The sequence below is a fragment of the Eriocheir sinensis genome, unplaced genomic scaffold, assembly GCF_024679095.1.
Source record: "Eriocheir sinensis breed Jianghai 21 unplaced genomic scaffold, ASM2467909v1 Scaffold347, whole genome shotgun sequence".
Taxonomy (NCBI): Eukaryota; Metazoa; Arthropoda; class Malacostraca; order Decapoda; family Varunidae; genus Eriocheir; species Eriocheir sinensis.
In genome coordinates this window covers 72,501-99,391 of record NW_026111662.1, presented here as the reverse complement: position 1 = coordinate 99,391, position 26,891 = coordinate 72,501, and the positions used below count along the sequence as shown (strand labels likewise).

Sequence of the window (26,891 nt, the reverse complement as noted above, 5' to 3'; positions counted from 1 at the left end):
AATAAAAACTCAGAATAAAAACATTACGTTTCATTAGCTAACAGACATACACATTGTACGATTGAAATGAATAAAAAAAAATGATTACAGGATTTATGTGACGATGTGACGTCATAGTAATGCATTCGTCTGTGAAGCGTCTGATTGGTCGGCGGAGGGAATGACGCACTCGTCTCTGAGGCGTCTCATTGGTCGCCGGAGGGTATGGTGTTGAGTCAGTATACAGAGTGTAAAAATGCCTCCCGGCCTTGTAGCGGTGCCGTGGCGGGGCGTGTAGGCGTTGACATGTAAGCCCCGGTCGTCTACCCTCCGTGCCCTATGGGGGTCCGTGGACGGGGCAGGTAGTTTGGGTTAACCCGTCCGCTGCGGTTGGCACGGGTTTGGATTTCACTGTTAGCCTAGTATCATATATATAGTTTCATGTCTTTCTCTGTCTCTGTGGTGGATAGTGGAGTGTTTCCCATGTGGTATTGGTGTGCTGGATATCCTCTCCCAAGGTGCAGGACTACATTTTCTTCATTGAATTGTAGCAGCCACTTTTTGTTCCACTCCTGTAGCTTGATGAGGTCTTCTGCTAGGAAATGCACATTCAAAGGGACAAATATACTTTTCCCATTTCATTTCAACAGAGTAAATTTTAATGTAAGTGGAATTTTTCCATGTTGAGAATATGCTAACAGCTCCTCATTTTCATTTTCCATTTCCATCTTGCAGCACTCACGGTCATCGGCACTGCCCATACACTCAGTCCACCCTGGCGGGGACCTCACCAATGACCTCCATGAAAACAGGGTCCCAGACAAGCCAGTTGGTCTGAAGGGTGAGTGTTTCCCTCAGTGTTGTGATTTACATCCTCTGTCCCCTTCAAATTGTCCCTCCTACCTCCTACCTCCTTATCCATCACTTACATTCTTAATTCCCAACAAACAGTATAAACCTAATATATGTGTTGTGCATAGAATTTAGGATAACTTACAGGTACAATACATTCGTATAATTTTGTTTTCATGGTACAAAATATTCATGTTTGGAAGCCATGATAAAACCTACATAGTGATCATGATGGTGGAGCCACTGTGTTATCTGCAGTATCTTGTGGTCCATTACAGCCGTGGCGCTGACTGACCACATCAGGGTGTGCTGGCAGCCCCCCGCACAGCACAATGTGCTGCTGTGCGGCTACACCATTGCCTGGGACCAAGGCGTGGCGGACATCTACTCCAAGATCGTGGACAGCAAGCAGCACGGTTACTTCATTGATAAGCTGGGTGTGTAAGATGATCATTTGTGACTAATTTTCCATTTTCTGGCCAAGTAGTATGCAGACCTGCAGTGTGATTCTCCACAAGACAGGGATTTTGAATTAGCCACTTCTACATTTGTGTTGAGCCAAGAGAAGGTAAAGATTTTGTTAGCCTGTCAAATGCGATTGGCACGGATTTGCCTTCACTGTTAGTCTGGTAACCTTTCTCTGCCTCTCTGGTGGACAGTGGAGTGTTTCCCATGTGGTATTGGTGTGCTGGATATCCCCTCCCAAGGTGCAGGACTTTACATTTTTCTTCACTGAATTTTAGTAGAAACATTTTGATCCATTTTTATAGCTTGGTGAGGTCTTCTGGTAGGAAATCCACAGTCAATGGGTGAAATGATATCATAGTTAACCATTTATTGAGTCTGGAGTTAACATTACATTCACCCCCCCCCAAAAAAATGATGATGGAGTCCATAACAAGTTTTCATTTAAGCAAAGTAAAGTGAAGGTAGAGATCTTGCTAAGTAGATCATAGTTAAACATTTATTGAGTCTGTTAACATTTCACACACACACACACACACACACACACACACACACACACAAACACACACAGAAAAGTATTTACACACCATCATAAAGTTAGCTCTCCATATTGTGAAGACCCTGGACCATGAGAGCAATTATTGAGGGAAAGGAGGTGGTATTCTGAGTTGCCATTTTCAGACTCATCATCGTTCAGGCTCATTCCTCTGTCTGCCCTGAACTCTCAGATATTTCCTGGGTGGTCATAATGTTAGTCAGGTTATTCATTGGTTATCTGTGGCCTGTTATCTGTCTTTTTACCTGTTGTCTGTTAGTCTATCTTATTTGTTATCTGTTCTGCCCAGTTTAATCCCTTGACTGCGGATTTCCTAGCAGCAGACCTCGCCAAGCTACAGGAATGGAACAAAAAGTGTCCGTGGCTACAGTTCAGTGAAGAAAAGTGTAGTCCTGCACCTTGGGAGGGGATATCCAGCACACCAATACCACATGGGAAACACTCCACTATCCACCACAGACAGCGAGAGAAAGACCTGGGACTATGTTACCAGGCTACAAGTGAAGGCAAAATCCGTGCCAATCGCAGCGGACGGGTTAAGGGTCGTGAAAAAATTGTTGTATTGTTACGATTAGGTCCATAACAAGTTCTCCATCTCCTCAGAACCCAACATGGAGTTTGTGATAAGCCTGCGAGCCTTCAACAACGTGGGTGACGGGCAACCGGTGTACCAGCAAGTCCGCACCCAGCCAGAGGAGGAGGAGGTGGTGGCACCCACGCTGGACCCGGCGGTGTGGGTGAAGGCCGTGGTGCTGACGCCCTTCACCGTGGTGCTGCAGTGGGCAGACACCATGCTGAGCCAGAACCAGGTGATTTATTTATTTATTTATTTATTATTATTATTTTTTTTTTCAAGGGAGGCAACTCAAGGTAAACAAATTAAACAACAATTAAAAGGCCACTAGATGCCGTTCCAAACACAAGCATGAAGAATGGGAGGTCAAAAGAGGTCAGTTTTGGGTAGTGTTGCTGGGCTGCTTCAGGGAGGGCAGTCATCAGCTGGAAAATATATGTTTTATCTCATGTTCTTTGTGCACTGTGTCACAGACTTGCCACTTGCATCAACACAGCAGCGGAAAAGTTAGTCATTTGTCAAGGAACTTATTCACCACTTACACATTCTTGTTTCCTTGCACACACTCCCTTATTCGCCTCATATCCACCTCTCCACATCCTTATTCGTAACTTGCATCCTTCTCCCTCCTACAAACAGCCCCTCATTCACCTCATATCTTCCTCTCTATATCCTTATCCATTACTTACTCATACTCTCGTCCCAGCAAACTCCCTTATTCACCTCACGTCCACCTCACACATCCTTATCCATAACTCATGCATCCTCTTTTTCCTGCAAACAGTCCCTTATACACCTCATATCCTCCCTCATACATCCTTATCCTTCACTTACACATCCTCTTTTTCCTGCAAGCACTCCCTCACACCCTTCCTATCCTCCTGTCATTCATGTCTCATTTCACAAGCCAGTCCTTCATCCAGTGACCTTTCTTGTGTTTTCCCTCCGTCCTTGTACCTGACTCCCTGTTAATACTGACCTTTGACTCCTGCAGTACAACAGCTGCACCACCTTCTCGTCCTCATCCTCCAGCCGCTACGTCAACGCCACGGATGTGACCTGCCTCATTGACAGCCTCAAGCCATCAACAGTGTGTGAGTTTGCTGTGAAGACCATCAGGGTGAGACCACAGTGCTGGAAGCCTTCGTTCTTCTATCAGTAAATATTCACTCAGTCCTGCAACACTTCTCAAGGAAATCCTGCACAGCTGAATCCTTGCTGTGATGAGGCACAGAGAAATTATGACTCATAGGGTGAGCTATTATTAGTGTTTGAGATATTGATTTTTTCATTGACCTTTTGCAAATACTTAAAAATGAACCTTACATAATGGTATTAGAAACAGCACAGCAGGGTTGGCAATGATTTAATCAAATTGATTTAATCAAATGATTAAATCATTGATTTTATTTGTATTTTTTCTGAGTAAAAGTATTCCATAGGTTAAATGATGTGCTCCAAAGATGATAAAGTAAAACAACCTATTCATGTGCAATGATTCATTTATTCTCTTCAAAGTATAAAAAAAAAGATTCCTACATTATTATATCCTCCTGCGCTAATGTTGCCAACTTGACATGTTTTTTACTAGGTAAAAAATCAGCCTCCTTTAGTCTTTACTAACTTGGCTGGCAATGTATCATAATAGCAACCAAGGTTTGCAACCAAACTGTAACAGAATAGAAGTAGATATTCTTCTGTATGGTAATAATATAATATTTTGTCATGAAAATGACAACTTCAGGCAACTCTATCTGTCCTAAACCTGCTCCTGTACCAACTACAAACAAGTACTGAACAAGTATGTAACTGGATCCTTGACTGTGCTCAGACGTACAGGCCTAAACTTAAACTTAAAGTAACCTATGGAAACTTATGAATCACTCACCAGGATATATATATATATATATATATATATATATATATATATATATATATATATATATATATATATATATATATATATATATATATATATATATATATATATATATATATATATATATATGCATGATGGGGGAACTTTGAAGTTTTGGTGTGCCAAAATCACACTTTTTCCCACACACTTTTCCCCATCAGGTTTGGCGTGAGTCCCCCTATAGCCTGGTGGCCTCCAACACCCTGCTGGTGGCCTGACCGTCCTGGCCCTCCCTGGCCAGCCGTCCACCACCACCTTCACCCGGCAGCCGCTGCAGCGGAACAATGGGAGGATCACAGGTGAGCTGATGGGTTACCAGGATGGCATCTTCAAATTATATAAAAATAAAAAAGAGTCAGTGTGCCAAACCACAGTGATGTACTAGACTACATAGTTAAGGGAACACACCTTCACTGACGTGGAAAAGACCTGGATATATAGTAAATAAACAGTGACTTAGGTCATGGTGGTGGGCAGCGTGGGCCAGGCAGGAAGCAAGAACCATACATCCTGTCAGCCACTATAAATACAATTTGCCTGAGCCACTTCCGGGCTGGGGTCATCCAAGAGGCCCCTCCAAAGAGCCTACTGGAGCTATGGGCAGCACTTAACCCAGTAGCTGCAGGGATCATGTTTCTGAAAGGCCACTCTAAGCACTGCCTTGGGCCGACCATCAGGACCCACCGGGAAGAAGCCTACCGGCGCAATAGGCCGCGACGTAAAAAAAAGAGAGAGAGAGAGAGAAAATCATCACTCAGGCAAGCCATTTTATAATATATATCAATGCATTTGTGATCAGTTTATGCATCATCTATTTAGGCCCGTCGCTGCTACACGGTAAAGCCACAAATTTTGCCTGTCACTGGTACACGGTTAAAAAAAGATTATTGAGAGTAATTTTGTTTGTTCCAGGCTACGTGATATTCCTCACCACGGACCAAACTGTCGGTGACTGGGTGATGGGGGAAGTGACGGGGGACTGGCTCACCCTCACCGTCCATGGACTGACGCCTTCAAGGAAGTATTTGCACAAGATGCACTCTCACAATGTCAAAGGTTTTGGTCCATTCTCCTCCGTGGAAAGCTTCACGACTTCCAGGTAAGGAAGTGTTAGTCTTAGGGAGCCGTCATTGCTGTGGTGCATCAGTCACTGTTCTCCCAGTTATGCACATGTTGTGTCCCACCACACTGTCCCTCATCATGGAGCACTCCCTCCCTGAGGCTGACTTGAGGCCCATTACCTGCATGCTCTGTGAATGCCACTTCTGGCTCTGTGGGCATGTGGGTAAACCCTGCTTACCAGGTTGTTTATGTAAGAGACAATCCTTAGTAAAGTGTGCCCAGAAAGTTGGGTTAGAGCAGGTTGATGGATCCTGCTGGGAGGTACATGGTATGGGGAAGGTGCCTGCATGGGGACCTGCACAGAGGAACCCCCAAGAATGGTGTCATAGTTTAGGTGAGGCAGGCTGGCAGAGGCCCCCATCGATTGACTGATTGATTAAGCCAATGTTAAATATATTATACATCTGCTCCTGTGTTCCAGCTGTTGACAAGAGCATCGGTGAGCCCCCAGGCTGGTGTGTGGAGCGAGAGGCCTGATTGTGCTGGTGATCGCTGGCGTGGCAGGAGCCATGACCAGCTGGGGGCCTTCTTGGCCACCACACTGTACTGCATCTTGTCAATGAGGAGCCCAGGCCAAGCATTGTGTAAGGTGGCAGGACAGTTTCTTGTTGGTGTGTTTCATCCCATGACTCATTTCAGCAATCCTTTACACTGACTGCAGGAACTTTTTATTCACTTTGTAATATGGAGAACAAGGCTGCAGGGCATAGTCCACAAAGACTTAAGTTTGCCAAGATTAGAAAGAAAAAAAAAGGTAAACTTGTTCATAGGAAATGTTCAAGATGGACTTTCATTTTGTGCTATACATAGTTGCAGGGTAACAAGTGACCTCTGTTTGTGATATCTGTGTCTCTTGGTGGAGCAGCTAACACGTGTTTCTAACTTGTGATTGCTTGCAGTGTGCTGGCTGGGAGCTATTTCTTTAAATGAATTCAAATATGCTTTGTTGAACTCAAACCTCATACCTTTAACATCCATCCTGTTTTGAAGATTGCATGTGCCCTTCCATCTCCCTCTGGACAGCCCTGCGAGGTACAGCAGCAGCACTCAGTAGTATTTAGCAGCTAGTAAGATGCATCACTTCCTTGCAGTGTTGGTGGCAGCTGCAGTGAGAGCAACAAGCCTGGCATCCAGCCTCCAGACCTGTGGATCCATCACGGCCACTTGGAGCTGAAGAACTTTGACAAGGGTGAGCGCAGCAACTCCCCCAACCACGCCTCCATCATCCAGCACACAGGTGGGTGTCTTTGTCAATCAGTGAACAGTGTGCAGCTCATGGGAGTCCTGTCATTTGTGTGGTATTTTTTGTAATATTTGGTTGCTGGTGTTTTGTTGCCAGTCACTGCTGCGTTGTAGTGTGCCAGTGACGCCACACACAACCTTACACAACCCCCGGACACTCCAGTATGAGAGTCATCACACATTACAGAGTTTCCATCTATCTCTATCCAGACACTCCCTCCTTGCCTGCTCAAAGTTTCTCAAAGATCTTTCCCCCCTCTCCCTAACGTACTCTTGCACCCTATCCCTCCATTTCACTGGAGGTCGTCCTCTAGCATTCCCTCCCTCTATCTCACTCACATACACCCTTCTGGTCATCTTACTCTCCTTCATTCGCTCCATGTGGCCAAACCACTTTAAAGTCTGTCCTTCACTTCTTCCACCACTCCGCTTCTTCCCTTCACCCCCGTGACACATTCCAAAACTCTCGTACACACTTTCATTACTCATTCCTTCCATTCTACTCACACCACAAGCACTTCTCAAATAACTCATTTCCACTGCCTGCACTCTAGACCTCTGACTTTCATTCCAGGCCCTCGTTTCTCTTGCATATGTGAGGGTTGGTACTATTATTGTATTTCTCAAATCCCTCTTTACCTCCATGCTCACACTTCTGCCATTCATGATTTGTCTCAAAGACCCTACCACCCTTCTTCCTTGCAATGCCCTTTCTCTTCTCACTCTCTCTGCACCACCATGCTTACACATAACTGATCCAAGAGCCGCGGGTCACTCTTCTCAAATGCTCTGAAACCCAGTTCCAGGTTGACCCTGGGCTCATAGAGTCTATACTGTTCTGCACTGTGTCTCAGTGACATGGTGGTGTCCAAATGAAAATCCTGTAGAATATTTCTCAAATATCCAGGTTTACCAAGTCGCATTGCTTGATAAGTCAAGACAAATATTTTGTAGACTATGCGTGCCTTGATGGGCAGCCAATGCAAGTCTGTAAGTGCAGGTGTTATTCTCTCACGGGGGGCAGACCCTTTATTAGCCTTGCCTTAATGGACAGCCAATGCAAGTCTGTAAGTGCAGGTGTTATTCTCTCACCAGACCCTTTGTTAGCCTTGCCTTGATGGACAGCCAATGCAAGTCTATAAGTGCAGGTGTTATTCTCTCACCAGACCCTTTGTTAGCCTTGCCTTAATGGACAGCCAATGCAAGTCTGTAAGTGCAGGTGTTATTCTCTCACGGGGGGCAGACCCTTTGTTAGCCTTGCAGCTCTGTTCATAACAAGTTGTAGTTTCTTCAGCAGATATTTAGGAAGGCCATAATAAAGTGAGTTACAATAATCCAGCTTTCTATTTACATGATTATATATATATATATATATATATATATATATATATATATATATATATATATATATATATATATATATATATATATATATATATATATATATATATATATATATATATAAGCATCTTCATGGTCTTATCATCCAGGTATTTCTTGACAAATGCAATATTTCTCAGATGGTAGCGTGCAGTTCTCACCACTTGATTGATCTGTTCTTTGAATGATAGAGTGCAGTCAAGTATCACACCTAAATGTTTGACTGACTTTTTTACAGTCCTAGTGTCATCTTTTATCCGAAGAGTGGAAACATCTAGCCTCCTGACATCCTTGTTCTTCCCCACAATCAAACATTCAGTTTTATCCTCATTCAGCTTCAGTTGCTTAGAATTCATCCATTTCCCGACATCATCCATAATTCTGCTCAGCTTATCTTCAGTGTTTTCCACATCACTCAGCGACAAATAGAACTGTGTATCATCAGCATACAGTTTAAAGTCAACTTCATGCCTTCTTAGCAAATGTGAAAGACCAATAGTATAAACACAATAAAATTGGACCCCGTACACTTCCCTGGGGGACTACTCTTTGCAAAAGTTTATGAGTGGAGAACGATTTACCTATTTGCACACAGTAAGTTCTGTTCTCAAGGTAACTCCTCAGATAATCCAGCGCGCCACCCTCAATTCCAATATTCTTACAATCCCGAAGCAATAGACTGTGCTCCACCGTGTCAAACGCAGCACTCAAGTCTAACAAAATCAGAACACCACACTTCCCTTCATCCATAAGCACAAGCAAGTTGTTTACCACCAAACAGAGAGTAGTTTCAGTTGAGTAAAGCCTCTTGTAGGCAGATTCATTATCCGGTAAAGCCTGCACCACTAGCAAATGCTCCATTAGCTGATTTAAGATCACATTTTCAAGTATCTTGGATAGAAACGTCAAGTTGGATACTGGTCTAGAGGAACTAAACACTGTGGGTCCAGTTTACCTTTAACGATAGGTTTCACGATCGCCGCTTTCTCACTCTCAGGGAAAGTCTTGTTTTCGATACTAGTGTTAACCATCACAGTCATAATATTTAAGAAATCACTAAAGTTTCCACTCTTAATGATGTCACTTATCGGCAAGGAATCACCATCACAGTACGTCAGGTTCACCTGTGTATGATAGTTTTCACTACAGCCACATCCACTTGTTGAAAGCTTGTTAACTTTATTTCAGGGACTGGAGTTTCCACAGCGGATCCATGGTAACCGTGGTCGCCTCTAAAGTTCATGATAACTTTCTCAATTTTCTTGTCAAAAAAGTCTAAAAACTTATTTGCCAGCACTTCATCCGAGAAACCATCCGGAAGCTTGTTAACCTTTCTGTTTCCACTCAAACTGTCAAGCACCTTATATAATTTATTGATGTTCGGCCCAGCCTCCACAACCTTATTCCGATAGTATTCTTTTTCCGTTTTATCACAAGCCGATTTTCTTTGTTTCTCGCCTCCTGGTATGCTCTTCTTTCCTCATCTGTTTTTGCATAAGCCACAGTCTTTCTTTTTTCTTCTCTCTTTTTGCCCACAGTATTTCCACATTAAACCAAGGTGCATGATCTCTCAACACTATCTCCTTTTCACTCAGAGGACAGAGGCTGTTATACTCATCTTTAGCTAAACCATTATATAGCTTAACCAGGCAGGTAGCACAATTTCCACGTAACACCGAGCCATGTTCACAGATTTCACGACAATTAATAGTAATTTCCTGTATTACAGAGTTAATCAGTATTTCTGGTTGAAAATTCTTTCGCAATCTGAACGTAATCTTTTTTCTCTGCACTGCTTCCCTCACGTATGAAATTTCAAAGGTTACCAATTTATGCACCGGGGACATACAACATATTTCATCAACACACCCCTTGCACTAGATCACCGTCTATATCGCTGAAAACCAAGTCTAGCACATGACCCCCTAAAGAAGTCATCTCGTTCACTTTATTAATCAGGTTGAAACTGTCCATCATCTCAATGAAGGCCATGGCAGAAGAATTTTCAGGATCATCAATCCATAGATTAAAGTCACCACGGATGAACACATTTGCACTCACCATATCCACAGACTCCAAAAATGTGCGAAATTCATCAATAAAGACCTCTGCTCTTGTATCCGGAGGTCGATACACCACAATAAAGGTGCATTTCCTTCTATCAATTTCACAGATGACTTGCACTAATTCAAAGGTGTCCCACCTTTCTGGTGCTTTTCTCTGAATCTTCTTAAAAGAATTCGAAAGAAAGATCCCAACACCACCACCCCTTCTTGTCTCCCTCGGGACATGTATAAAGGTATGAGTACATGCGGAATGTACAATTGGAGTAGGCCTAGATCTGTACGTATGTCAAAACTGCCAGTCTGATTAGGCATTACAGTATTGCTTTAAATATAATTTGTTTAAGTTTTTGAAAGGCATCCATAAGTGAACACTTTTGAGTTTGAGACTATAAGGAAGTTGGTGTTTTTAACTGTTTCAGATATCAATATTCAACAGAAAGGACATATTTTATCAAATTAATTGAATATTTAGTTCCATATATTTTTCATGAAAGTAGATGTTCCTTTTGTTACAAAATTCAGAAGAAAGGAAGCTGTCTAATATTACTAGTCTAAAGAAGGGATACCTTTTGGAAAATTAATTAATTGTTTAGTTTTACATTCTGTTCATTAGGAGACACAAATATGACTGTGTTCCTATATTTCACATCAAGAGAGATTTATAGGGTATAGTTTTCAAAAAAGGAATACATATTATATTTTTATAAAGTGAAAAACTATTTTCCTTATGTTTCTGTGAGTTTTATTATTGTAAGCCAGAGTGGGGTAGAAGGCCTACCCAGTGGGCGTTTACCCCACATGCAGGGTAAGAAGCCCCTTATTATTTTTTTAAATTGTCATTATAGAAAGGTGTAAATCATAATGAGTGGATATGATATATACCATAGATAGGCCTTAGCCTAAGCTTTCAACAGATCTTTTTTTTTTTTAATTCTATTTCAAAAATGTGGCTACAACAGGCAATCTCTCTTAAGGGGGGCAACTTACCCCACCTTACCCTATTACGAATTTGGGAAGAGTATTAAAAGGCAAGCATTTTGCACATCAATCAGTCTTTTCCAATTTGCAGGAGTCGCGTCACATCACAATGGAACCAAAAAAGGACGAGAAGGGACAAGACAAGAAGAAAAGGTCTTCTGCTGCCGCTGCTGCCTCTCCTGATGATGATGAGCAACAAGAAGACACTCAAGAACAACCTGCCAAGAAAGTGAAGGGACGATCCAAGAAGAGGTCATCGTCTGCTACCGGGGAGACACCCCCTCCTCCAGCCCTCTTGCGTCACCAATCCACTTGGACACAGAGCCCCAACCTGGTCGTGATGATGCTGGGGTGTGTCTTTTGCTCAAAATCGGGAGCAAATTCTTGGAGGAGATTTGAAACTCGTAGTAGATCCGGAGTTATCGGTGTAGTTCGTCGTACATTGTAGTACTTCGTACTTACAAATCGGGACAGTTGGTGTGGTTCGTGATACTTCGTAGTACTTCGGCTCCAAAACTCGGCGTACTTCGGGAGAAAATCAGGGTGAAATCATAGTACATCGTAGCATATTGTAGTACGTCGTAGCACTTCGGGAAATAATTCGGTGTACTTCGGGGAATATGCCCTCGAGGTCGACCGAACGCCTCGAGATGAAAAGATAAACAAATTTTCGTAGTGATTCGGGGAAAACGCTGTCTCCCGAGGTGCTACGATTTTTTTGTGATTCGGCGTCTGTGAGACCGGGGGGTAAGTGTGTTCTCTCAAAGTTTCCGGTAGTTTGGTCGCTGCTCTCTGTATTCTTTCCAACTTTCTAATTTCTTTCTTCAATGTAGGTGACCACACTAACGCTGCATATTCCAGTCTTGGACGTATCACCGATGTTATTAGTTTCTTCACCGTCTCTTCGTCTAGATATGTAAATACTGCTTTTATGTTTCTAAGAAGATTGTATGTTTCCCCAGTTATCCAATTTATATGCTTCCCAAAGGATAACTTGTCTGTTATTGTCACTCCCAGATCCTTATTCTTCTGTTTTTTTCATGATTCTTTCATTACTCAGAGAGTAGTTCCCCAATATCCGTCTACTGCTCTTACCAAACTCCATCACACTACAGTTCTCTGTATTGAATGTCATTTCCCATTTGCGTGACCATTCGCTTATTCTATCGAAATCCTGACTCAAGGCTACACAGTCTTCTTCATTAGCCACCCTCCTCATTAGTTTAGCATCATCAGCAAACATATTCATATAGCTTGTCACCCCTTCTGTCATGTCAATTATATATATTGCAAACATAATCGGAGCCAGCACCGATCTTTGGGGGACTCCACTGGTCACTTCCGCCCAGCTTGATTTATTGCTCTTGATTACTGTTCTCATTTCTCTCCGTTAAAAAGTCTATAATCCAACCCTTATATTTTGCATTATCCTGTAGGTTTCTCCAAATAACTTGTTTATGTGCTTTTCTGGGGATGGTGTGTCTTGCATTGTTACTCCCAAATCTTTTTTCTTCATGTGCTAACTTTAAGTTTTCTTCTCCCATCCTGTATGTCTTCCTTGGTCTTTTTATACTTTTCCCCATTTCCATAACATGGCATTTGTTTGCATTAAATTCCATCTCCCATAACTGGCTCCTTCTATACACTCCGTCCAGGTCTTTTTGCAGTTCTTGACAGTCTTCCTCCATCTACACTTTCCTTATTAATTTTGCATCGTCTGCAAAAAGGCTCATATAACTTTTTATACCCTTTGGCATATCATTTATATATATTATGAACATTATTGGTGTTTGTGTGTCATTTCAGGTAAAATATAAGTATCAAGTATATAAAAAAAACTAGTCCTGTTAGGTTTGTGAGGGTCATGTCACGTGTTTGTGGAGGTCATCTTAGGTCCCAAGGGTGAGGTGTGTGTGTCTGTCTGTCTGCAGTGCTTGTTCCAGAGCCTCAAGGGAAGTGCCGGCAGCCTGGAAGGGGTTTTGGGGCCCCTATTCAGAGTGCCTTAAAGTGTGTGTGTGTGTGTGTGTGTGTGTGTGTGTGTGTGTGTGTGTGTGTGTGTGTGTGTGTTTGTAATTCACCACGGCCTGATCACGAGTTGGACTGGCTTTCGCCAGCAGGTACCCTCCCAACGTGAGTAAGTGCTCATTATTGTCGATCTCTGGGTACTGCCAAGACCTCACACACCACAACCCATCCCCCTTGCTCAAGGGGGGACAGTAACCACTCCTAGTCAACGGAAAGAATCTGGCCTGAGCGGGGCTCGAACCGCCGCCTGTTTGGCCGTGAAGACTTGCAGTGCAGCGCTCTACCGATTGAGCTACCGGAGCGGTGTGTGTGTGTGTGTGTGTGTGTGTGTGTGTGTGTGTGTGTGTGTGTGTGTCCACCTAGTTGTATTTACCTAGTTGTGACATACGGGAAAGGAGCTCGCGCTGTCCCGTCTCCATATCCGCTCCTATCCAACTTTTCCTAAAATCATGAATGTTTCTTGCACAAACCACCTCCTCCTCCAGTCCATTCCACACCTCAATGCTTCTGTTTAGGAAGCTAAACTTTTTCACATCTCGCCTGCACGTGGTCGCCCTCAACTCCTTTCCATGTCCTCTCTTTTCTCTCTCACTCCACACACACAGGTCCTCTCTGTCCAGATTCTCCACCCAGCTCGCCACCCTGTACACCGCTATCAGGTCTCCTCTTTCTCTTCTTCTCTCCAGGGTTGTGAGCCCCATGCTATTGAGTCTCTCCTCGTAAGTCCGATCCTTAAGTTCTGGTACTATCTCTGATCTCCATCCAAGGGCACAATGCATTCAAACTAGAAATCGAGCAAATAGGGTGCTGGGATTAATTTCAAGGAGCGTAAGCAACAGAAGCCCCGAAGTCTTCCTCAAACTATATTTAGCATTAGTTAGACCTCATCTTGACTATGTGGTTCAGTTCTGGTCACCCTACTATAGAATGGATATCAAAATATTAGAATCGGTGCAGAGGAGGATGACTAAGATGATTCAGGGGTTGAGAAACTTGCCATACGAGGAAAGACTCAAACAGTTAAACTTGCATTCTCTAGAAAGGCGAAGGGTGCGTGGAGACATGATCGAGGTTTATAAATGGATGAAGGGCTTTAATAAGGGAGACATTCATAAGGTTTTGTAGGTAAGAAAATTGGGTAGGACACGAAGTAATGGGTTTAAACTGGATAAATTCAGATTCAACAGGGACATAGGCAAAAATTGGTTTACAAACAGGGTGGTGGATGAGTGGAATAGGCTTAGCAGTCATGTTATAAGTGCCAATACAACTGTCACATTAAAAAATAGATTGGATAAATTCATGGACAGTGATTATTAGGTGGGGTTAGATACACGGGAGCTACACAGGAGCTTAGGTTCAGAGGAGCTGCCTCGTACAGGCCTACCGGCCTCTTGCAGACTCCAATGTTCTTATGTTCTTATGTTATCTTAGTTGCCATTCTCTGTACTCTTTCCAGCTTTCTTATGTTCTTCTTTTCATGAGGAGACCAGACCACTGCTGCATACTCCAGCCTTGGCCTTATCATTGTAACTATTATTTTCTTCATCATCTCTTCGTCCAAATACACAAATGCCGTCCTTATGTTCTTCAGCAAATTCATAGTTTGTCCCGTTATCCTGTTGATGTGTTTCTCTGGTGACATGTTCTCAGAGATAGTCACTCCCAAATCTTTTTCTTCCATTCCTCTGCATATTATCTCACTTCCCATCTTATAATCATATTCACATCTTCTACCACTCCTACCAAACTCTATTTTTTTACATTTCCCAAGGTTGAATTCCATCTGCCATGTACCACTCCACTCCCATATTTTGTCCAGGTTCCTCTGCAATGCCTCACAGTCTTTCACATCATTGACTCGTCTCAATAGCTTTGCATAATCTGCAAACAATCTCACATGGCTGGTCACTCCTTCCACCATATCATTTATATAAACAGCAAACATTATTGGTGCCAGCACCAAACCTTGTGTGACCCCACTCCTCACTGGGCACCAGTTGGATACCTTGTCCTTGATTATTGTCCTCATTTCCCTGTTAGTTAGGAAGTCCTCCAGCCACTTAATCAGTCCATGACCAACTCCACCCCTATTTTTAATTTTCCAAATTAGTCTTCTGTGCGGTACTTTGTCAAATGTCTTTTTCAAATCCAGGTACACTCCATCCCCCCAGCCGTCTCTCTCTTGCATTAAATCTGTCACCCTTGAGTAGTAACACAACAAGTTGGTGACACACGATCTCCCTCCTGAATCCAAACTGGCAATCTGAGATAATTCTCTCACTTACCCAAAAATCCGACCACCTGTTTTTAACTAACCTCTCACATATCTTCGCAACCACACTAGTGAGTGATACCGGTCTGTAATTTAATGGGTCCTCTCTCTCTCCTCCTTTATAAATTGGTTCTATGTTTGCTCTCTTCCAATCTTGTGGTACCCTTCCTTCACTCAGCGAGGTGCTCATTATGGAGTGCAGTTTCTCTGCAAGTTGCTCACTACATTCTTTCAGGATCCAGCCTGACACTTCATCCGGCCCTGTCGCCTTTCTTACATCCAGCTTGTTCAAGCTTTCCTTGACCTCCTGCACCGTTAACTGTATCTCCTGCATAACCCTTCCTCTTTCCTGGCCCGGTGGTTGTACGAATTCGTCTTCCTTTGTGAAAACTCTATGAAAGCAGTTGTTCATCACTTCTGCCATCTCTGCTGGGGCTTCATATGTAGTTCCATCCAATTTCAGTTTATTGATTGTTTCTCAATTCTTTAATTTGCCGTTCACATGTCTATAAAATAATTTAGGTTGGTCTTTGCATTTATCGATTATATCTTTTTCATATTTCCGTTTTTCTTCTCTTCTAATCTTTGTATATTCATTCCTTGCTTGTTTGAAATTGTTCCACGCGTTGATTCTTCTTCGTCTCCTCCATCCCTTCCAGGCTTCCTCCTTTCTTTTTCTAGCTGCCTCGCATCTTTTGTTAAACCTCTCCTTTTTACCAACATCCTTTTGGTTACCTCAGGGACATATCTATTCTCGGCTTCTTTGTACAGCTTTAAAACTCCTCCCACTTGTCTTGGGTACTTTTGGCTTTGTACAGCCCACTCCAATTTGCATTTTAAAAAAAAAGGTGTGTGTGTGTATTTACCTAGTTGTATTTACCTAGTTGTAGTTTTACAGGGCCTGGGCATTATGCTCGTGTGGTCCCGTCTCCGTGTCTGCATTTATCCAACTTATCTTTAAAGCTTTGCACACTCCTCGCTGATACTATATCCTCGCTCAGACTGTTCCAAACCTCTACATTTCTTTGCGGGAAGCTATACTTCTTTGTGTCTCTCAAGCATCTCCCCTTTCTCAATTTTTTACTGTGTCCTCTTGTATTTCTGCTTATGTTTCCTTCTGTTAGTAGCAGTTCTTCATTATCTACTTCATCTATTTTGTTTAATAATTTATAAATTTGGATTAGGTCTCCCTTTCTCTTCTTTGTTCCAGTGTTGTTAAGTTCATTTCCTTTAATCTTTCCTCGTATATTAATCCCTCCAACTCTGGGACCATTTTTGATGCCATCCTCTGTATTCTTTCTAGTTTCTTTATATGCTTCTTCTTATGGGGGGACCACACTACCTCTGCATATTCTAATTTTGGTCTAATCATGGTAGTGATTAGCCTTCTCATCATGTCCTTGTCCATGTAGCTAAATGCTACTCCAATATTTCTCACCAAGTTATATGTGTCTCTAAAGATCCGATTTATATGACTCTCTGGTTGATTATCATCCCTCATCACTACTCCCAGGTCTCTCTCTTCATGCACTTTTTTTAATGTTTCACCATTTCCCATTTTGTATATCCAGATTGGTCTTGTTTCACTTTTACCCATTTCCATAACATGACATTTTTTCACATTAAATTCCATCTCCCAATCCATACTCCATTTCCAAATTTTGTATAGGTCTTCTTGCAATATTTCACAATCTTCTTTGTTTCTTATATGTTTTTGTAATTTAGCGTCGTCAGCAAACAGGTTTATGTAGCTATTAACTCCTTCAGCCATGTCATTTACATATACCAGGAAGATTATCGGTGCTAATACTGAACCCTGTGGTACTCCGCTTTCTACATTTCTCCATTCTGATTTTATGTCCTTGACCACAGTTCTCATCTCCTTCCCATTAGGTAGCTTGCCATCCATTTTTTCATATTTCCTTTCAATCCTCCTTTATTTTCCAGTTTCCATAATAGTCTTGTATGTGGAACTTTGTCAAAGGCCTTTTTCAAATCTAGATAAATACAATCAACCCATCCATCCCTTTCCTGAATTCTGTCTGTTACTCTTGAGTAAAAACTGAGTAAGTTTGTAACACATGATCGGCCCTTTTGAAATCCATATTGTTTGCTGGTAATTAACTTATGCTCTTCTAGAAATTTAGTCCACTGCTTCTTTATTATTTTCTCACATATTTTGCACAAAACACTTGTCAGGGATATGGGTCTGTAGTTTGAAGGTTCATCTTTCCTTCCACTTTTATATATGGGGACCACTTCAGCCCTTCTCCACTCATTGGGCACCGTACCTGTTGCTACTGAGCATCTAATGATGTCGTATATTGGAACAATTAATTCATCTCTACATTTTTTAAAAAATATACCCAGAAACTCCATCCGGTCCTACTGCTTTTCCCTCTTCTAGTTCTCCCAGTAATTTATGGATCTCTTCTTTGTTTACCATAATCTCTTCCATATGAACTTCTATTTTATTCTCTTGTGGCGCAATAAAGATTGTTTCTTTGGTAAAGACTTGCTGGAATTTTCTATTTAATAACTCTGCCATACCTTTAGGGTCATTGACTTCCACATTCCCGTCTCTCAGTCTTTCTATTGTTTCTTTCGGTTTAGTCTTCCCATTTATAAATCTGTAAAACAACTTGGGCTGTTCTTTGCATTTTCCACAATATCCTTCTCATATCCCTTTTCTTCTTCTTTCCTTATTTTCACATATTCATTTCTCGCCATTCTGAAGTCTTCTTTGTTTCTTTGATTCTTCCTTCTTTTTAGTCTTTTCCATGCTTTGTCCCTTTTTTCTTTTGCGTTTGCACATTTGGCATTAAACCAGTCCTTCCTACCCTTAACTTTGGGTCTATATACAGGTACATATTTTTTGACACCAGTGTTATAGGCTTCCATAAAGATATCATACTTTTCTTGTACTTTATTTTTTCTCAGTAACTCATCCCATTCCACTTTCTTGTAAAACTTCCGAAGGTTTTCCATGTCTGTCTTAATATAGTTTAGCCTGTTTGATTTGTAGGATTCGTCCTCTTTAGTAACCTCCACTTCTGTATCAATCTCTATGGTTACATGATCACTCTTGCCCAGTGGACATCCATACCTTAGTTCATCCTTGATGTATATTCCTTTTGTTAGTACTAGGTCCAGTCTTGCTGGTTCATCGTCACTTCTATATCTTGTATGTTCATTCACTCTTTGTATCATAAGATTCTCCATCATCAATCTTAGGAATCTATCTCCCCATGCGTTATCTCCACTATTACTCTCGAATGTCTCCCAGTCAATCTCTTTACAATTGAAGTCACCAACTAGCATAACTTTTTTGTCTTCCTTTAGCATTTTGCTTAAACTCCGTATAGTGTCATTGATCACAGTGTCGTGCTCTTCCTTACACCATGAGTTTGTTCTGGGTGGTACATATGCGGTTATAATTGTCAACCTTTCCTTGTTTTTGGTTTCCACATTTACTTTCGCAATTTCAGCTTTACCTTCACCGTATTCTACCACTTTCACTGTTAACTCCTTTTTTGTCATTATCATCACTCCACCTCCCCCTTTGCCCATTCTATCTTTCCTCCATATATCATAGTTTTTATTTATCTCTAATTAATAGCTTCGTTCAGTTTGGTTTCCGTTAAGCATACGATCATTGGTTCTTTCTCCTTTATGAAATCTTGCAGTTCCAATTTACTAGTTATTAATCCATCTACATTTGTATACATCACTCTTAAACATTTACTCTTATCTATCTTTTCTAACTTTGGTTCTTCTTTATCCTCTCTCTTGTGTACCACTTTCTGCCTCGGTCCCCTACTATTCTCCAAAAAAATATCTCCTTTTCTTCCACAGATCTTTCATTATTCTTCTCCTTCGCCTCTGCTAGTAGTTCGTTCCATTTCCTTCTTTCTTCTTCATTTATATTTTTCTTTATGTATATATCCTTGCAATCTTCTGTTTCCTTTAATTTAGTTGTTCTGTACAAAATATCCTCAACCGCCTTCTGTGATCTTAACTTTATTTATTTATTTATTTATTTATTTATTTTTTTTTTTTTTTGTGTGTGTGTGTGTAGGGGGGGGAGGTTTTGTGTGTGTGTGTGTGTGTGTTGGGGGGGGCGGGTTTGTGTGTGTGTGGGTGTGTGTGTGTGGGGGCGCGTGTGTGTGTGTGTGTGTGTGTGTGTTTCCTCCATTCTTTTCCTTCTCTTTCTTCTCCTCCTCTTCCTCCTCCTTCTCTATATTTTATTTTTCCATTTCCTTCCTTCCTTTCTCTTCCTTCCCTTCCCTTCCTTCCTTTCCTTTCCTTCTTTTCCTTCACTTCCCATCCCTTCCATTTCCTTCCTTCCTTTCCTTCCTCTTCTTTTCCCATCCCTTCCTTCCTTCCTTTCTCTTCCCTTCTTTTCCCTTCACTTCCTTCCTTCCTTCTTTTCCCATCCTTCCCTTCCTTCCTTTCTCTTCCTTCTTTTCCCTTCACTTCCTTTCCTTTCCTTCTTTTCCTTCACTTCCCATCCTTCCATTTCCTTCCTTCCTTTCCCTTCCTTCCTGTCCCTTCCTTTCCCTTCCTTCCTTCCTTCTTTTCCTTCCTTCCTTCCTTCCTTCCCTTTCTACTACTAAATATTCTAACCCAGTCTCAATCACATACTCCATCCCTTCCCTTCCCTTCTTTTCCCATCCCTTCCCTTCCCTTCCCTTCCCTTTCTACTACTAAATATTCTAACCCAATCTCAATCACATACTCCATCCCTTCCCTTCCCTTCGTTTCCCAACACTTCCCTTCCTTCCTTCCCTTCCTTTCTACTAAATATTCTAACCCAATCTCAATCACACACTCCATCCCTTCCCTTCCCTTCCCTTCTTTTCCCTTCCCTTCCCTTCCCTTCCCTTCTTTTCCCATCCCTTCCCTTCCCTTCCTTTCTCTTCCCTTCTTTTCCCTTCACTTCCTTTCCTTTCCCTTCTTTTCCCTTCACTTCCCATCCTTCCATTTCCTTCCTTTCTTCCTTCCTTCCTTCCGTCCCTTCCTTTCCCTTCCTTCCCTTCCTTCTTTTCCCTTCCTTCCTTCCTTCCTTCCTTTCTACTACTAAATATTCTAACCCAGTCTCAATCACATACTCCATCCCTTCCCTTCCTTCCCTTCCTTCTTTTCCCATCACTTCCTTTCCTTCCTTCCTTCCCTTTCTACTACTAAATATTCTAACCCAATCTCAATGACACACTCCATCCCCTCCCTTCCCTTCTTTTCCCATCACTTCCCTTCCCTTCCGTTCCCTTCCCTTTCTACTACTAAATATTCTAACCCAATCTCAATCACACACTCCATCCCTTCCCTTCCCTTCCCTTCTTTTCCCTTCCTTCCTTCCTTCCGTTCCTTCTTTTCCCATCACTTCCCTTCCCGTCCCTTCTTTTCCCATCACTTCCTTCCCTTCCTTCCCTTCGTTTCTACTACTAAATATTCTAACCCAATCTCAATCACACACTCCATCCCTTCCTTTCCTTCTTCCTTCCTTCCCTTCCTTCCGTTCCTTCTTTTCCCATCCCTTCCCTTCCCTTCTTTTCCCATCACTTCCCTTCCCTTCCCTTTCTACTACTAAATATTCTAACCCAATCTCAATCACACACTCCATCCCTTCCCTTCCCTTCTCATCACTAATACTACTCTCACTATTATTATTATCATTATTCCGCCACAGGGGCGCGGCAGGTCCCTGGTACCCCCGCCTGGTTCATGGCCGCCTCGCACAAGACCAAGGTTGTCGCAAAGAACATATCCAGAATTGCACTCATTTCCGAGGAGGCGACGAAATACACGGCACAACAGTAAGTGATTCTAGTGTTGCATGTGTGTGTGTGTGTGTGTGTGTGTGTGTGTGGAGGGGGGTTGTGTTTACTAGGACAGGTAGAGACAAACTGTGTGCTGTTTATATGGGGACAGGATATGATAGAGAAACAGTAAGTGATTCTAGTGTTGCATATGTGTGTGTGTGTGTGTGTGTGTGTGTGTGTGTGTGTGTGTGGAGGGGGGTTGTGTTTACTAGGACAGTTAGAGACAAACTGTGTGCTGTTTATATGGGGACAGGATATGATAGAGAAACAGTAAGTGATTCTAGTGTTGCATATGTGTGTGTGTGTGTGTGTGTGTGTGTGTGTGGAGGGGGGTTGTGTTTACTAGGACAGGTAGAGACAAACTGTGTGCTGTTTATATGGGGACAGGATATGATAGAGAAACAGTAAGTGATTCTAGTGTTGCATATGTGTGTGTGTGTGTGTGTGTGTGTGTGTGTGTGTGTGTGTGTGTGTGTGTGGAGGGGGGTTGTGTTTACTAGGACAGTTAGAGACAAACTGTGTGCTGTTTATATGGGGACAGGATATGATAGAGAAACAGTAAGTGATTCTAGTGTTGTGAGTGCTGTGTGGGGGCTGGTGTTGTGTTTACTAGGACAGGTAGAGACAAACTGTGTGCTGTTTATATGGGGACAGGATATGATAGAGAGACAGTAAGTGATTCTAGTGTTGCATGTGTTGTCTAGGGGGGGCTGGTGTTGTGTTTACTAGGACAGGTAGAGACAAACACTCATGCTAACCAATCATCCTTCTCCTCCTCCTCCTCCTCCTCCTCCTCCTCCTCCTCCTCCTTCTTCTTCTTCTCCTCAAATTCACTCATGCTAACCAACCCTCCTCCTCCTCCTCCTCCTCCTCCTCCTCCTCCTCCTCTTCCTCCTCCTCCTCCTCTTCCTCCTCCTCCTCCTCCTCCTCCTCTTCCTCCTCCTCCTCCTCTTCCTCCTCCTCCTCCTCCTCCTCCTCCTCCTCCTCCTCCTCCTCCTCCTTCTCCTCCTCCTTCTCCTCTTCACCCCCTCCTCCTCTTATTCCTCTTTCTTCTTCTCAAATTCACTCATGCTAACCAACCCTCCTCCTCCTCCTCCTCCTCCTCCTCCTCCTCCTCCTCCTCCTCCTCTTCCTCCTCCTCCTTCTCCTCCTCCTCCTTCTCCTCCTCCTCCTCTCCACCCCCTCCATCTCTTATTCCTCTTCCTTCTCAAATTCACTCATGCTAACCAACCATCCTCCTCCTCCTCCTCCTCCTCTTCCTCCTCGTCCTCCTCCTCCTCCTCCTCCTCTTCCTCCCCCGCCACAGGGTCAGAAGGTCAAGGAACGCCCCATTGCCAGCACCTTCTACGCACCCTTCGACCTTTACGAGCGAGGCAAGTTCGACGAGATCCTTGAGGGGATGGTCAGCTCCCACGCCCAGAACGAGGACATGGCCATTTCCGAAGCCATGACCAGCAAGATGTTCGAGGACGCTAAGACTGGTGGGTATGGGGGTATGGTGGGGTGGGTATATAGGGATTTTTATATTTTTTGTTCTTCATTTTATTTGAATTATTATTATTTTATTTTTATTGTGTGTATTTAGTGTGATGTGTACGTGTGTCTGTTTTTCTTTCTCCTCCTCCTCCTCCTCCTCCTCCTCCTCCTCCTCTTCTTCCTTTTCTGCATCATCTTCTTCTTCTTGTTCTTCCTCCTCCTCTTTTTCTTCTTGTTCTTGTTCTTCTTCCTCCTCTTCCTCCTCCTCCTCCTCCTCCTCCTCTTCTTCCTCTTCTACATTTTCTGCATCACCTTCTTGTTCTTCCTCCTCCTCTTTTTCTTCTTGTTCTTGTTCTTCTTCTTTCTCTTCCTCCTCCTCCTCCTCCTCCTCTTTTGCTTTATCTTCTGCATCTTTTTCCTCTTTGCTTTCCTCCTCCTCCTCTTCTTCTCTCCTCTTCCTCCTCCTCTTCTTTTTCCTTGTCTCCTCCTCTGTGTGTGTGTGTGTGTGTGTGTGTGTGTGTGTGTGTGTGTGTGTGTGTGTGTATTACCTATTGCTGGTCATATATCTCTTTATATCTTTCAATATCTATCTATCTATCTATCAGGTGTTAGCCTGGACCTGGCGGCACAGATCCTGCAGCAGGGGCGTGACCACGGCATCGCTGGATACAACCGCTGGAGGCACCTCTGCGGCCTCCCGAAAGCTGCCTCCTTCCAAGGCCTGAGTGACGTCACTGCCCCGGAAAACATCAAGAAACTACAAGGGATTTATAAGTAAGGAAGCCTTGTATTGGTAGCTTCAGTTTGCTTGTTGGGAAATGCCTATGTTGTTCTGCACTAGAGAATGTCCCTGAAGCCGAAAGCAGTGTTTATAGTGTGTTCCGGCTAGTCTGTGTCTGTCCAAGGTTAACGTTAGCTGTCAGACCGTTATGTAAGGTCTTCAGTTCTTATGGATTTAATATGATAGCAAGGAGGTAGTGGGTTAGGTCAGGTCTGTCCCAGGTTAATGTTAGCTGTCAGACCGTTATGTACAGTCTTAAGTTCTTATGGATTTAATATGATAGCAAGGAGGTAGTGGGTTAGGTCAGGTCTGTCCTAGGTTAATGTTAGCTGCCTCCTGAAAGCTGTCTCCTTCCAAGACCTCAGTGATGTCGTTGCCCTGGAAAACACCAAGAAACTACAAGGGATTTATAAGTAAGGAAGCCTTGTATCAAAGCCTTAAGTCTGTGATCTTAACCCCCATACATTTCTCTGTTAACACAATTTCTTATATATTTTTTAGCCCTGAGAATACAAGATGCCTTTCCCTTCAAGATGGAGACATTGGGAAAGGCCTTTGTTATCCTGCACTAGACTAACAATGCCTTGCAAATACTACTACAACCTCTACTAACAATGTGGTAACTCTCATCCATCTCCCAGGCATGTGGATGATGTGGATCTCTTCACCGGTGGACTCGCGGAAAAGCCAAACTGTGGAGCGCTGGTCGGGCCCACGTTTGGCTGTTTGATTGGTCGCCAGTTCCACCACCTGAGGCGAGGCGATCGTTACTGGTATGAGGACGACATCCCGCCCTCCTCATTCACTAAGGGTACGCGTGTGTGTGTGTGTGTGTGTGTGTGTGTGTGTGTGTGTAGATTAGTAAGTAAATATTTATTGCTATCAAAACATCATATACATAGATACAAACAAAAACATCGTAAATTAAGCATCGGTCTGTGTGTGTGCGTGTGTGTGTGTGTGTTTAGAGAAGTGTTTAACCCGGTAACAGCGGGTACCATGTTTCTGAATGGTCCTTCTAAGCAAGAAAAATGAGGAAAATCATCATCCATACAAACCATTTCATAATATATATCAAAGCATTTGTGATCAGTTTATGTATCATCTTTTGGGGGGTGTTATATCATGGCACAAATTTGGCCCGTCGCTGCTAGATGGTAAAGCCACAAATTTGGCCCGTCGCTGCTACACGGTAAAGCCACAAATTTGGCCCGTCGCTGCTACACGGTAAAACCACAAATTTGGCCCGTCGCTGCTACACAGTAAAGCCACAAATTTGGCCCGTCGCTGCTACACGGTAAAGCCACAAATTTGGCCCGTCGCTGCTACACAGTAAAGCCACAAATTTGGCCCGTCGCTGCTACACGGTAAAGCCACAAATTTGGCCCGTCGCTGCTACACAGTAAAGCCACAAATTTGGCCCGTCGCTGCTACACGGTAAAGCCACAAATTTGGCCCGTCGCTGCTACACAGTAAAGCCACAAATTTGGCCCGTCGCTGCTACACGGTAAAGCCACAAATTTGGCCTGTCGCTGCTACAGCCACAAATTTGGCCTGTCGCTGCTACACGGTAAAGACACAAATTTGGCCCGTCGCTGCTACCTGGTTAAGATTCCCAACCTAAATATTTTCCTGCGTCACCAATAACATATATCTAGATAGTATTTAAAGATATACCAAGTCAATTTTTGGCTCACGTACGTTCAATAAACACTTTCAGAACAACTTTACGAGCTCTGCAAGACCAGCCTGGGACGTGTGATCTGCGACAGCAGTGACAAGCTCCAGCACGTCCAGCCCAAGGTCATGCTGGAGGCTGATTCCTTCCTGTAAGTATGAGAATGACGGTCAAACTATGAGGTTCTGTATGAGTCAGTATGTGCTGTTTTAATAAGTGTGTTTACGATAGTTTTAAGCTTGTATTCTTAAGCATCTCTGAGCGCCAGATCGCCTGTTTGAAAATAGTTACATAGATAGATAGAACGTGAATGTTGGATAGATGTGTGTGTGTGTTTTTATGTGACGAGCTATGTGTTACGTCTATGCATGTGTTGCCATTATGAGGGAATGTTTTGGGTTAAGGAAGGGACGGATAGCTGGACAGACAGACAGAGGACCAGGTGATAGTTAACCAAGTTCTCCACCCACAGCAGTGCACCAATGGCCTCTTGCAGCCTCCTTATGTTCTCAAGTTCTTATATTGTAATTACGAGGGAAAGTCTTTGGTTATGGAAGGGACGGGTAGCTAGGGAGACAGACAGAGGACCAGGCGATAGTTAACCAAGCTCTCCACGCACAGGAACACCCCAATGGCCTCTTGCACCCTCCTTATGTTCTCAAGTTCTTATATTGTCACTATGAGGGGATGGCTTTGGTTAGGAAAGGCACGGGTAGCTAGGCAGACAGACAGAGAACCAGGCGATAGTTAACCAAGCTCTCCATGCACAGGAATGCCCCAATGGCCTGCCAGGGGAAGCATATCAAGGGTGTGGACCTGAAGAAGTGGAAGACCGCCAGCCCCAACTTCATCATTCCCGACAAGATGCTTCAGGAGAGCATTGAGAGGGCCAGGCGCGACATCACCAACATGAGGGACTCCGAGTGGAACCTCTGGGAAGCACGTGAGTGTTGGCGTGTGTGTGTGTGTGTGTGTGTGTGTGTGTGTGTGTGTGTGTGTGTGTGTGTGTGTGTGTGTGTGTTTTCTTTTTTATTTTAATTTCAACGGTTAATATTTCTAAGTGTATATTTCTGTGTGTGTGTGTGTGTGTGTGTGTGTGTGTGAGAGAGAGAGAGAGAGAGAGAGAGAGAGAGAGATTTATCTATATGTACATATGTAATGATAATGATGATGATGATGATGATAGTGAGGTCAGTACAGGGGGGGGAAGGATGGAGGGGAGGGGGGAGTGACCTAGGATGACCCCAAATACACACAATGACCTACTTTGACTATGACATTATTATTATTATTTTCTTTCTCTGACCATCTTGTGAGCCTATGGGGAGGCCTATACTGACATGACTTGTGATTGGTGTGTGTGTGTGTGTGTGTGTGTGTGTGTGTGTGTGTGTGTGTGTGTGTGTGTGTGTGTGTGTGTGTTTACTTATGGAAAAGGCCTATCGAAATCTACAGAACTATACTGACATGACTAGTGATCGTGTGTGTGTGTGTGTGTGTGTGTGTGTGTGTGTGTGTAGCCATGGAGCCCAACTTAACAATGACACACACTGGAACATAATAATCCCATAATAAACACAAATATAACACTTAAAAATCAGGTATAAATCACAGTATAGCGTGTTCAGCGAAGTCCCAGGTGTAATTAACAGATGCCGTGAAGACTAGCTTGCCGGCACACCCTAACGCACACACCGAACAC

At 43.1% G+C, this 26,891-nt stretch overlaps 2 protein-coding genes and 1 pseudogene across 4 annotated transcripts in view; 2 read left to right on the top strand and 1 right to left on the bottom strand.

The window, feature by feature from the left end:
- Window positions 1–231: 231 nt before the first annotated feature.
- LOC126991813 (neogenin-like) lies at window positions 232–5,267 on the top strand. 2 transcript variants are annotated; one of them, XM_050850484.1, is made up of 7 exons: window positions 232–287; window positions 715–820; window positions 1,110–1,268; window positions 2,456–2,661; window positions 3,421–3,520; window positions 4,506–4,643; window positions 5,257–5,267. In XM_050850484.1, the coding sequence occupies exons 4-6, from the start codon at window positions 2,464–2,466 to the stop codon at window positions 4,514–4,516; spliced, it is 309 nt and encodes a 102-aa protein (XP_050706441.1). In that variant the 5' UTR covers window positions 232–287; window positions 715–820; window positions 1,110–1,268; window positions 2,456–2,463; the 3' UTR covers window positions 4,517–4,643; window positions 5,257–5,267. The 2 variants fall into 2 exon arrangements, with proteins under 2 accessions (XP_050706441.1, XP_050706440.1); XM_050850483.1 differs by lacking the exon at window positions 5,257–5,267 and having other exon boundaries at window positions 3,421–3,679; window positions 4,506–4,644.
- The window catches only part of LOC126991814 (peroxidasin homolog pxn-1-like), a 38,609-nt pseudogene continuing 16,977 nt past the window's right edge, over window positions 5,260–26,891 (top strand).
- LOC126991812 (uncharacterized) overlaps window positions 16,624–26,891 on the bottom strand; it is a 17,888-nt gene continuing 7,620 nt past the window's right edge. The window contains exon 2 of one of the 2 annotated variants that reach the window (XM_050850482.1): window positions 16,624–18,926. In XM_050850482.1, coding sequence (XP_050706439.1) covers window positions 18,055–18,926 — 872 coding nt within the window. In that variant the 3' untranslated portion in view covers window positions 16,624–18,054. Of the gene's footprint in view, window positions 18,987–26,891 lie in introns of both variants that reach the window. The other variant, XM_050850481.1, reaches the window with a different exon arrangement.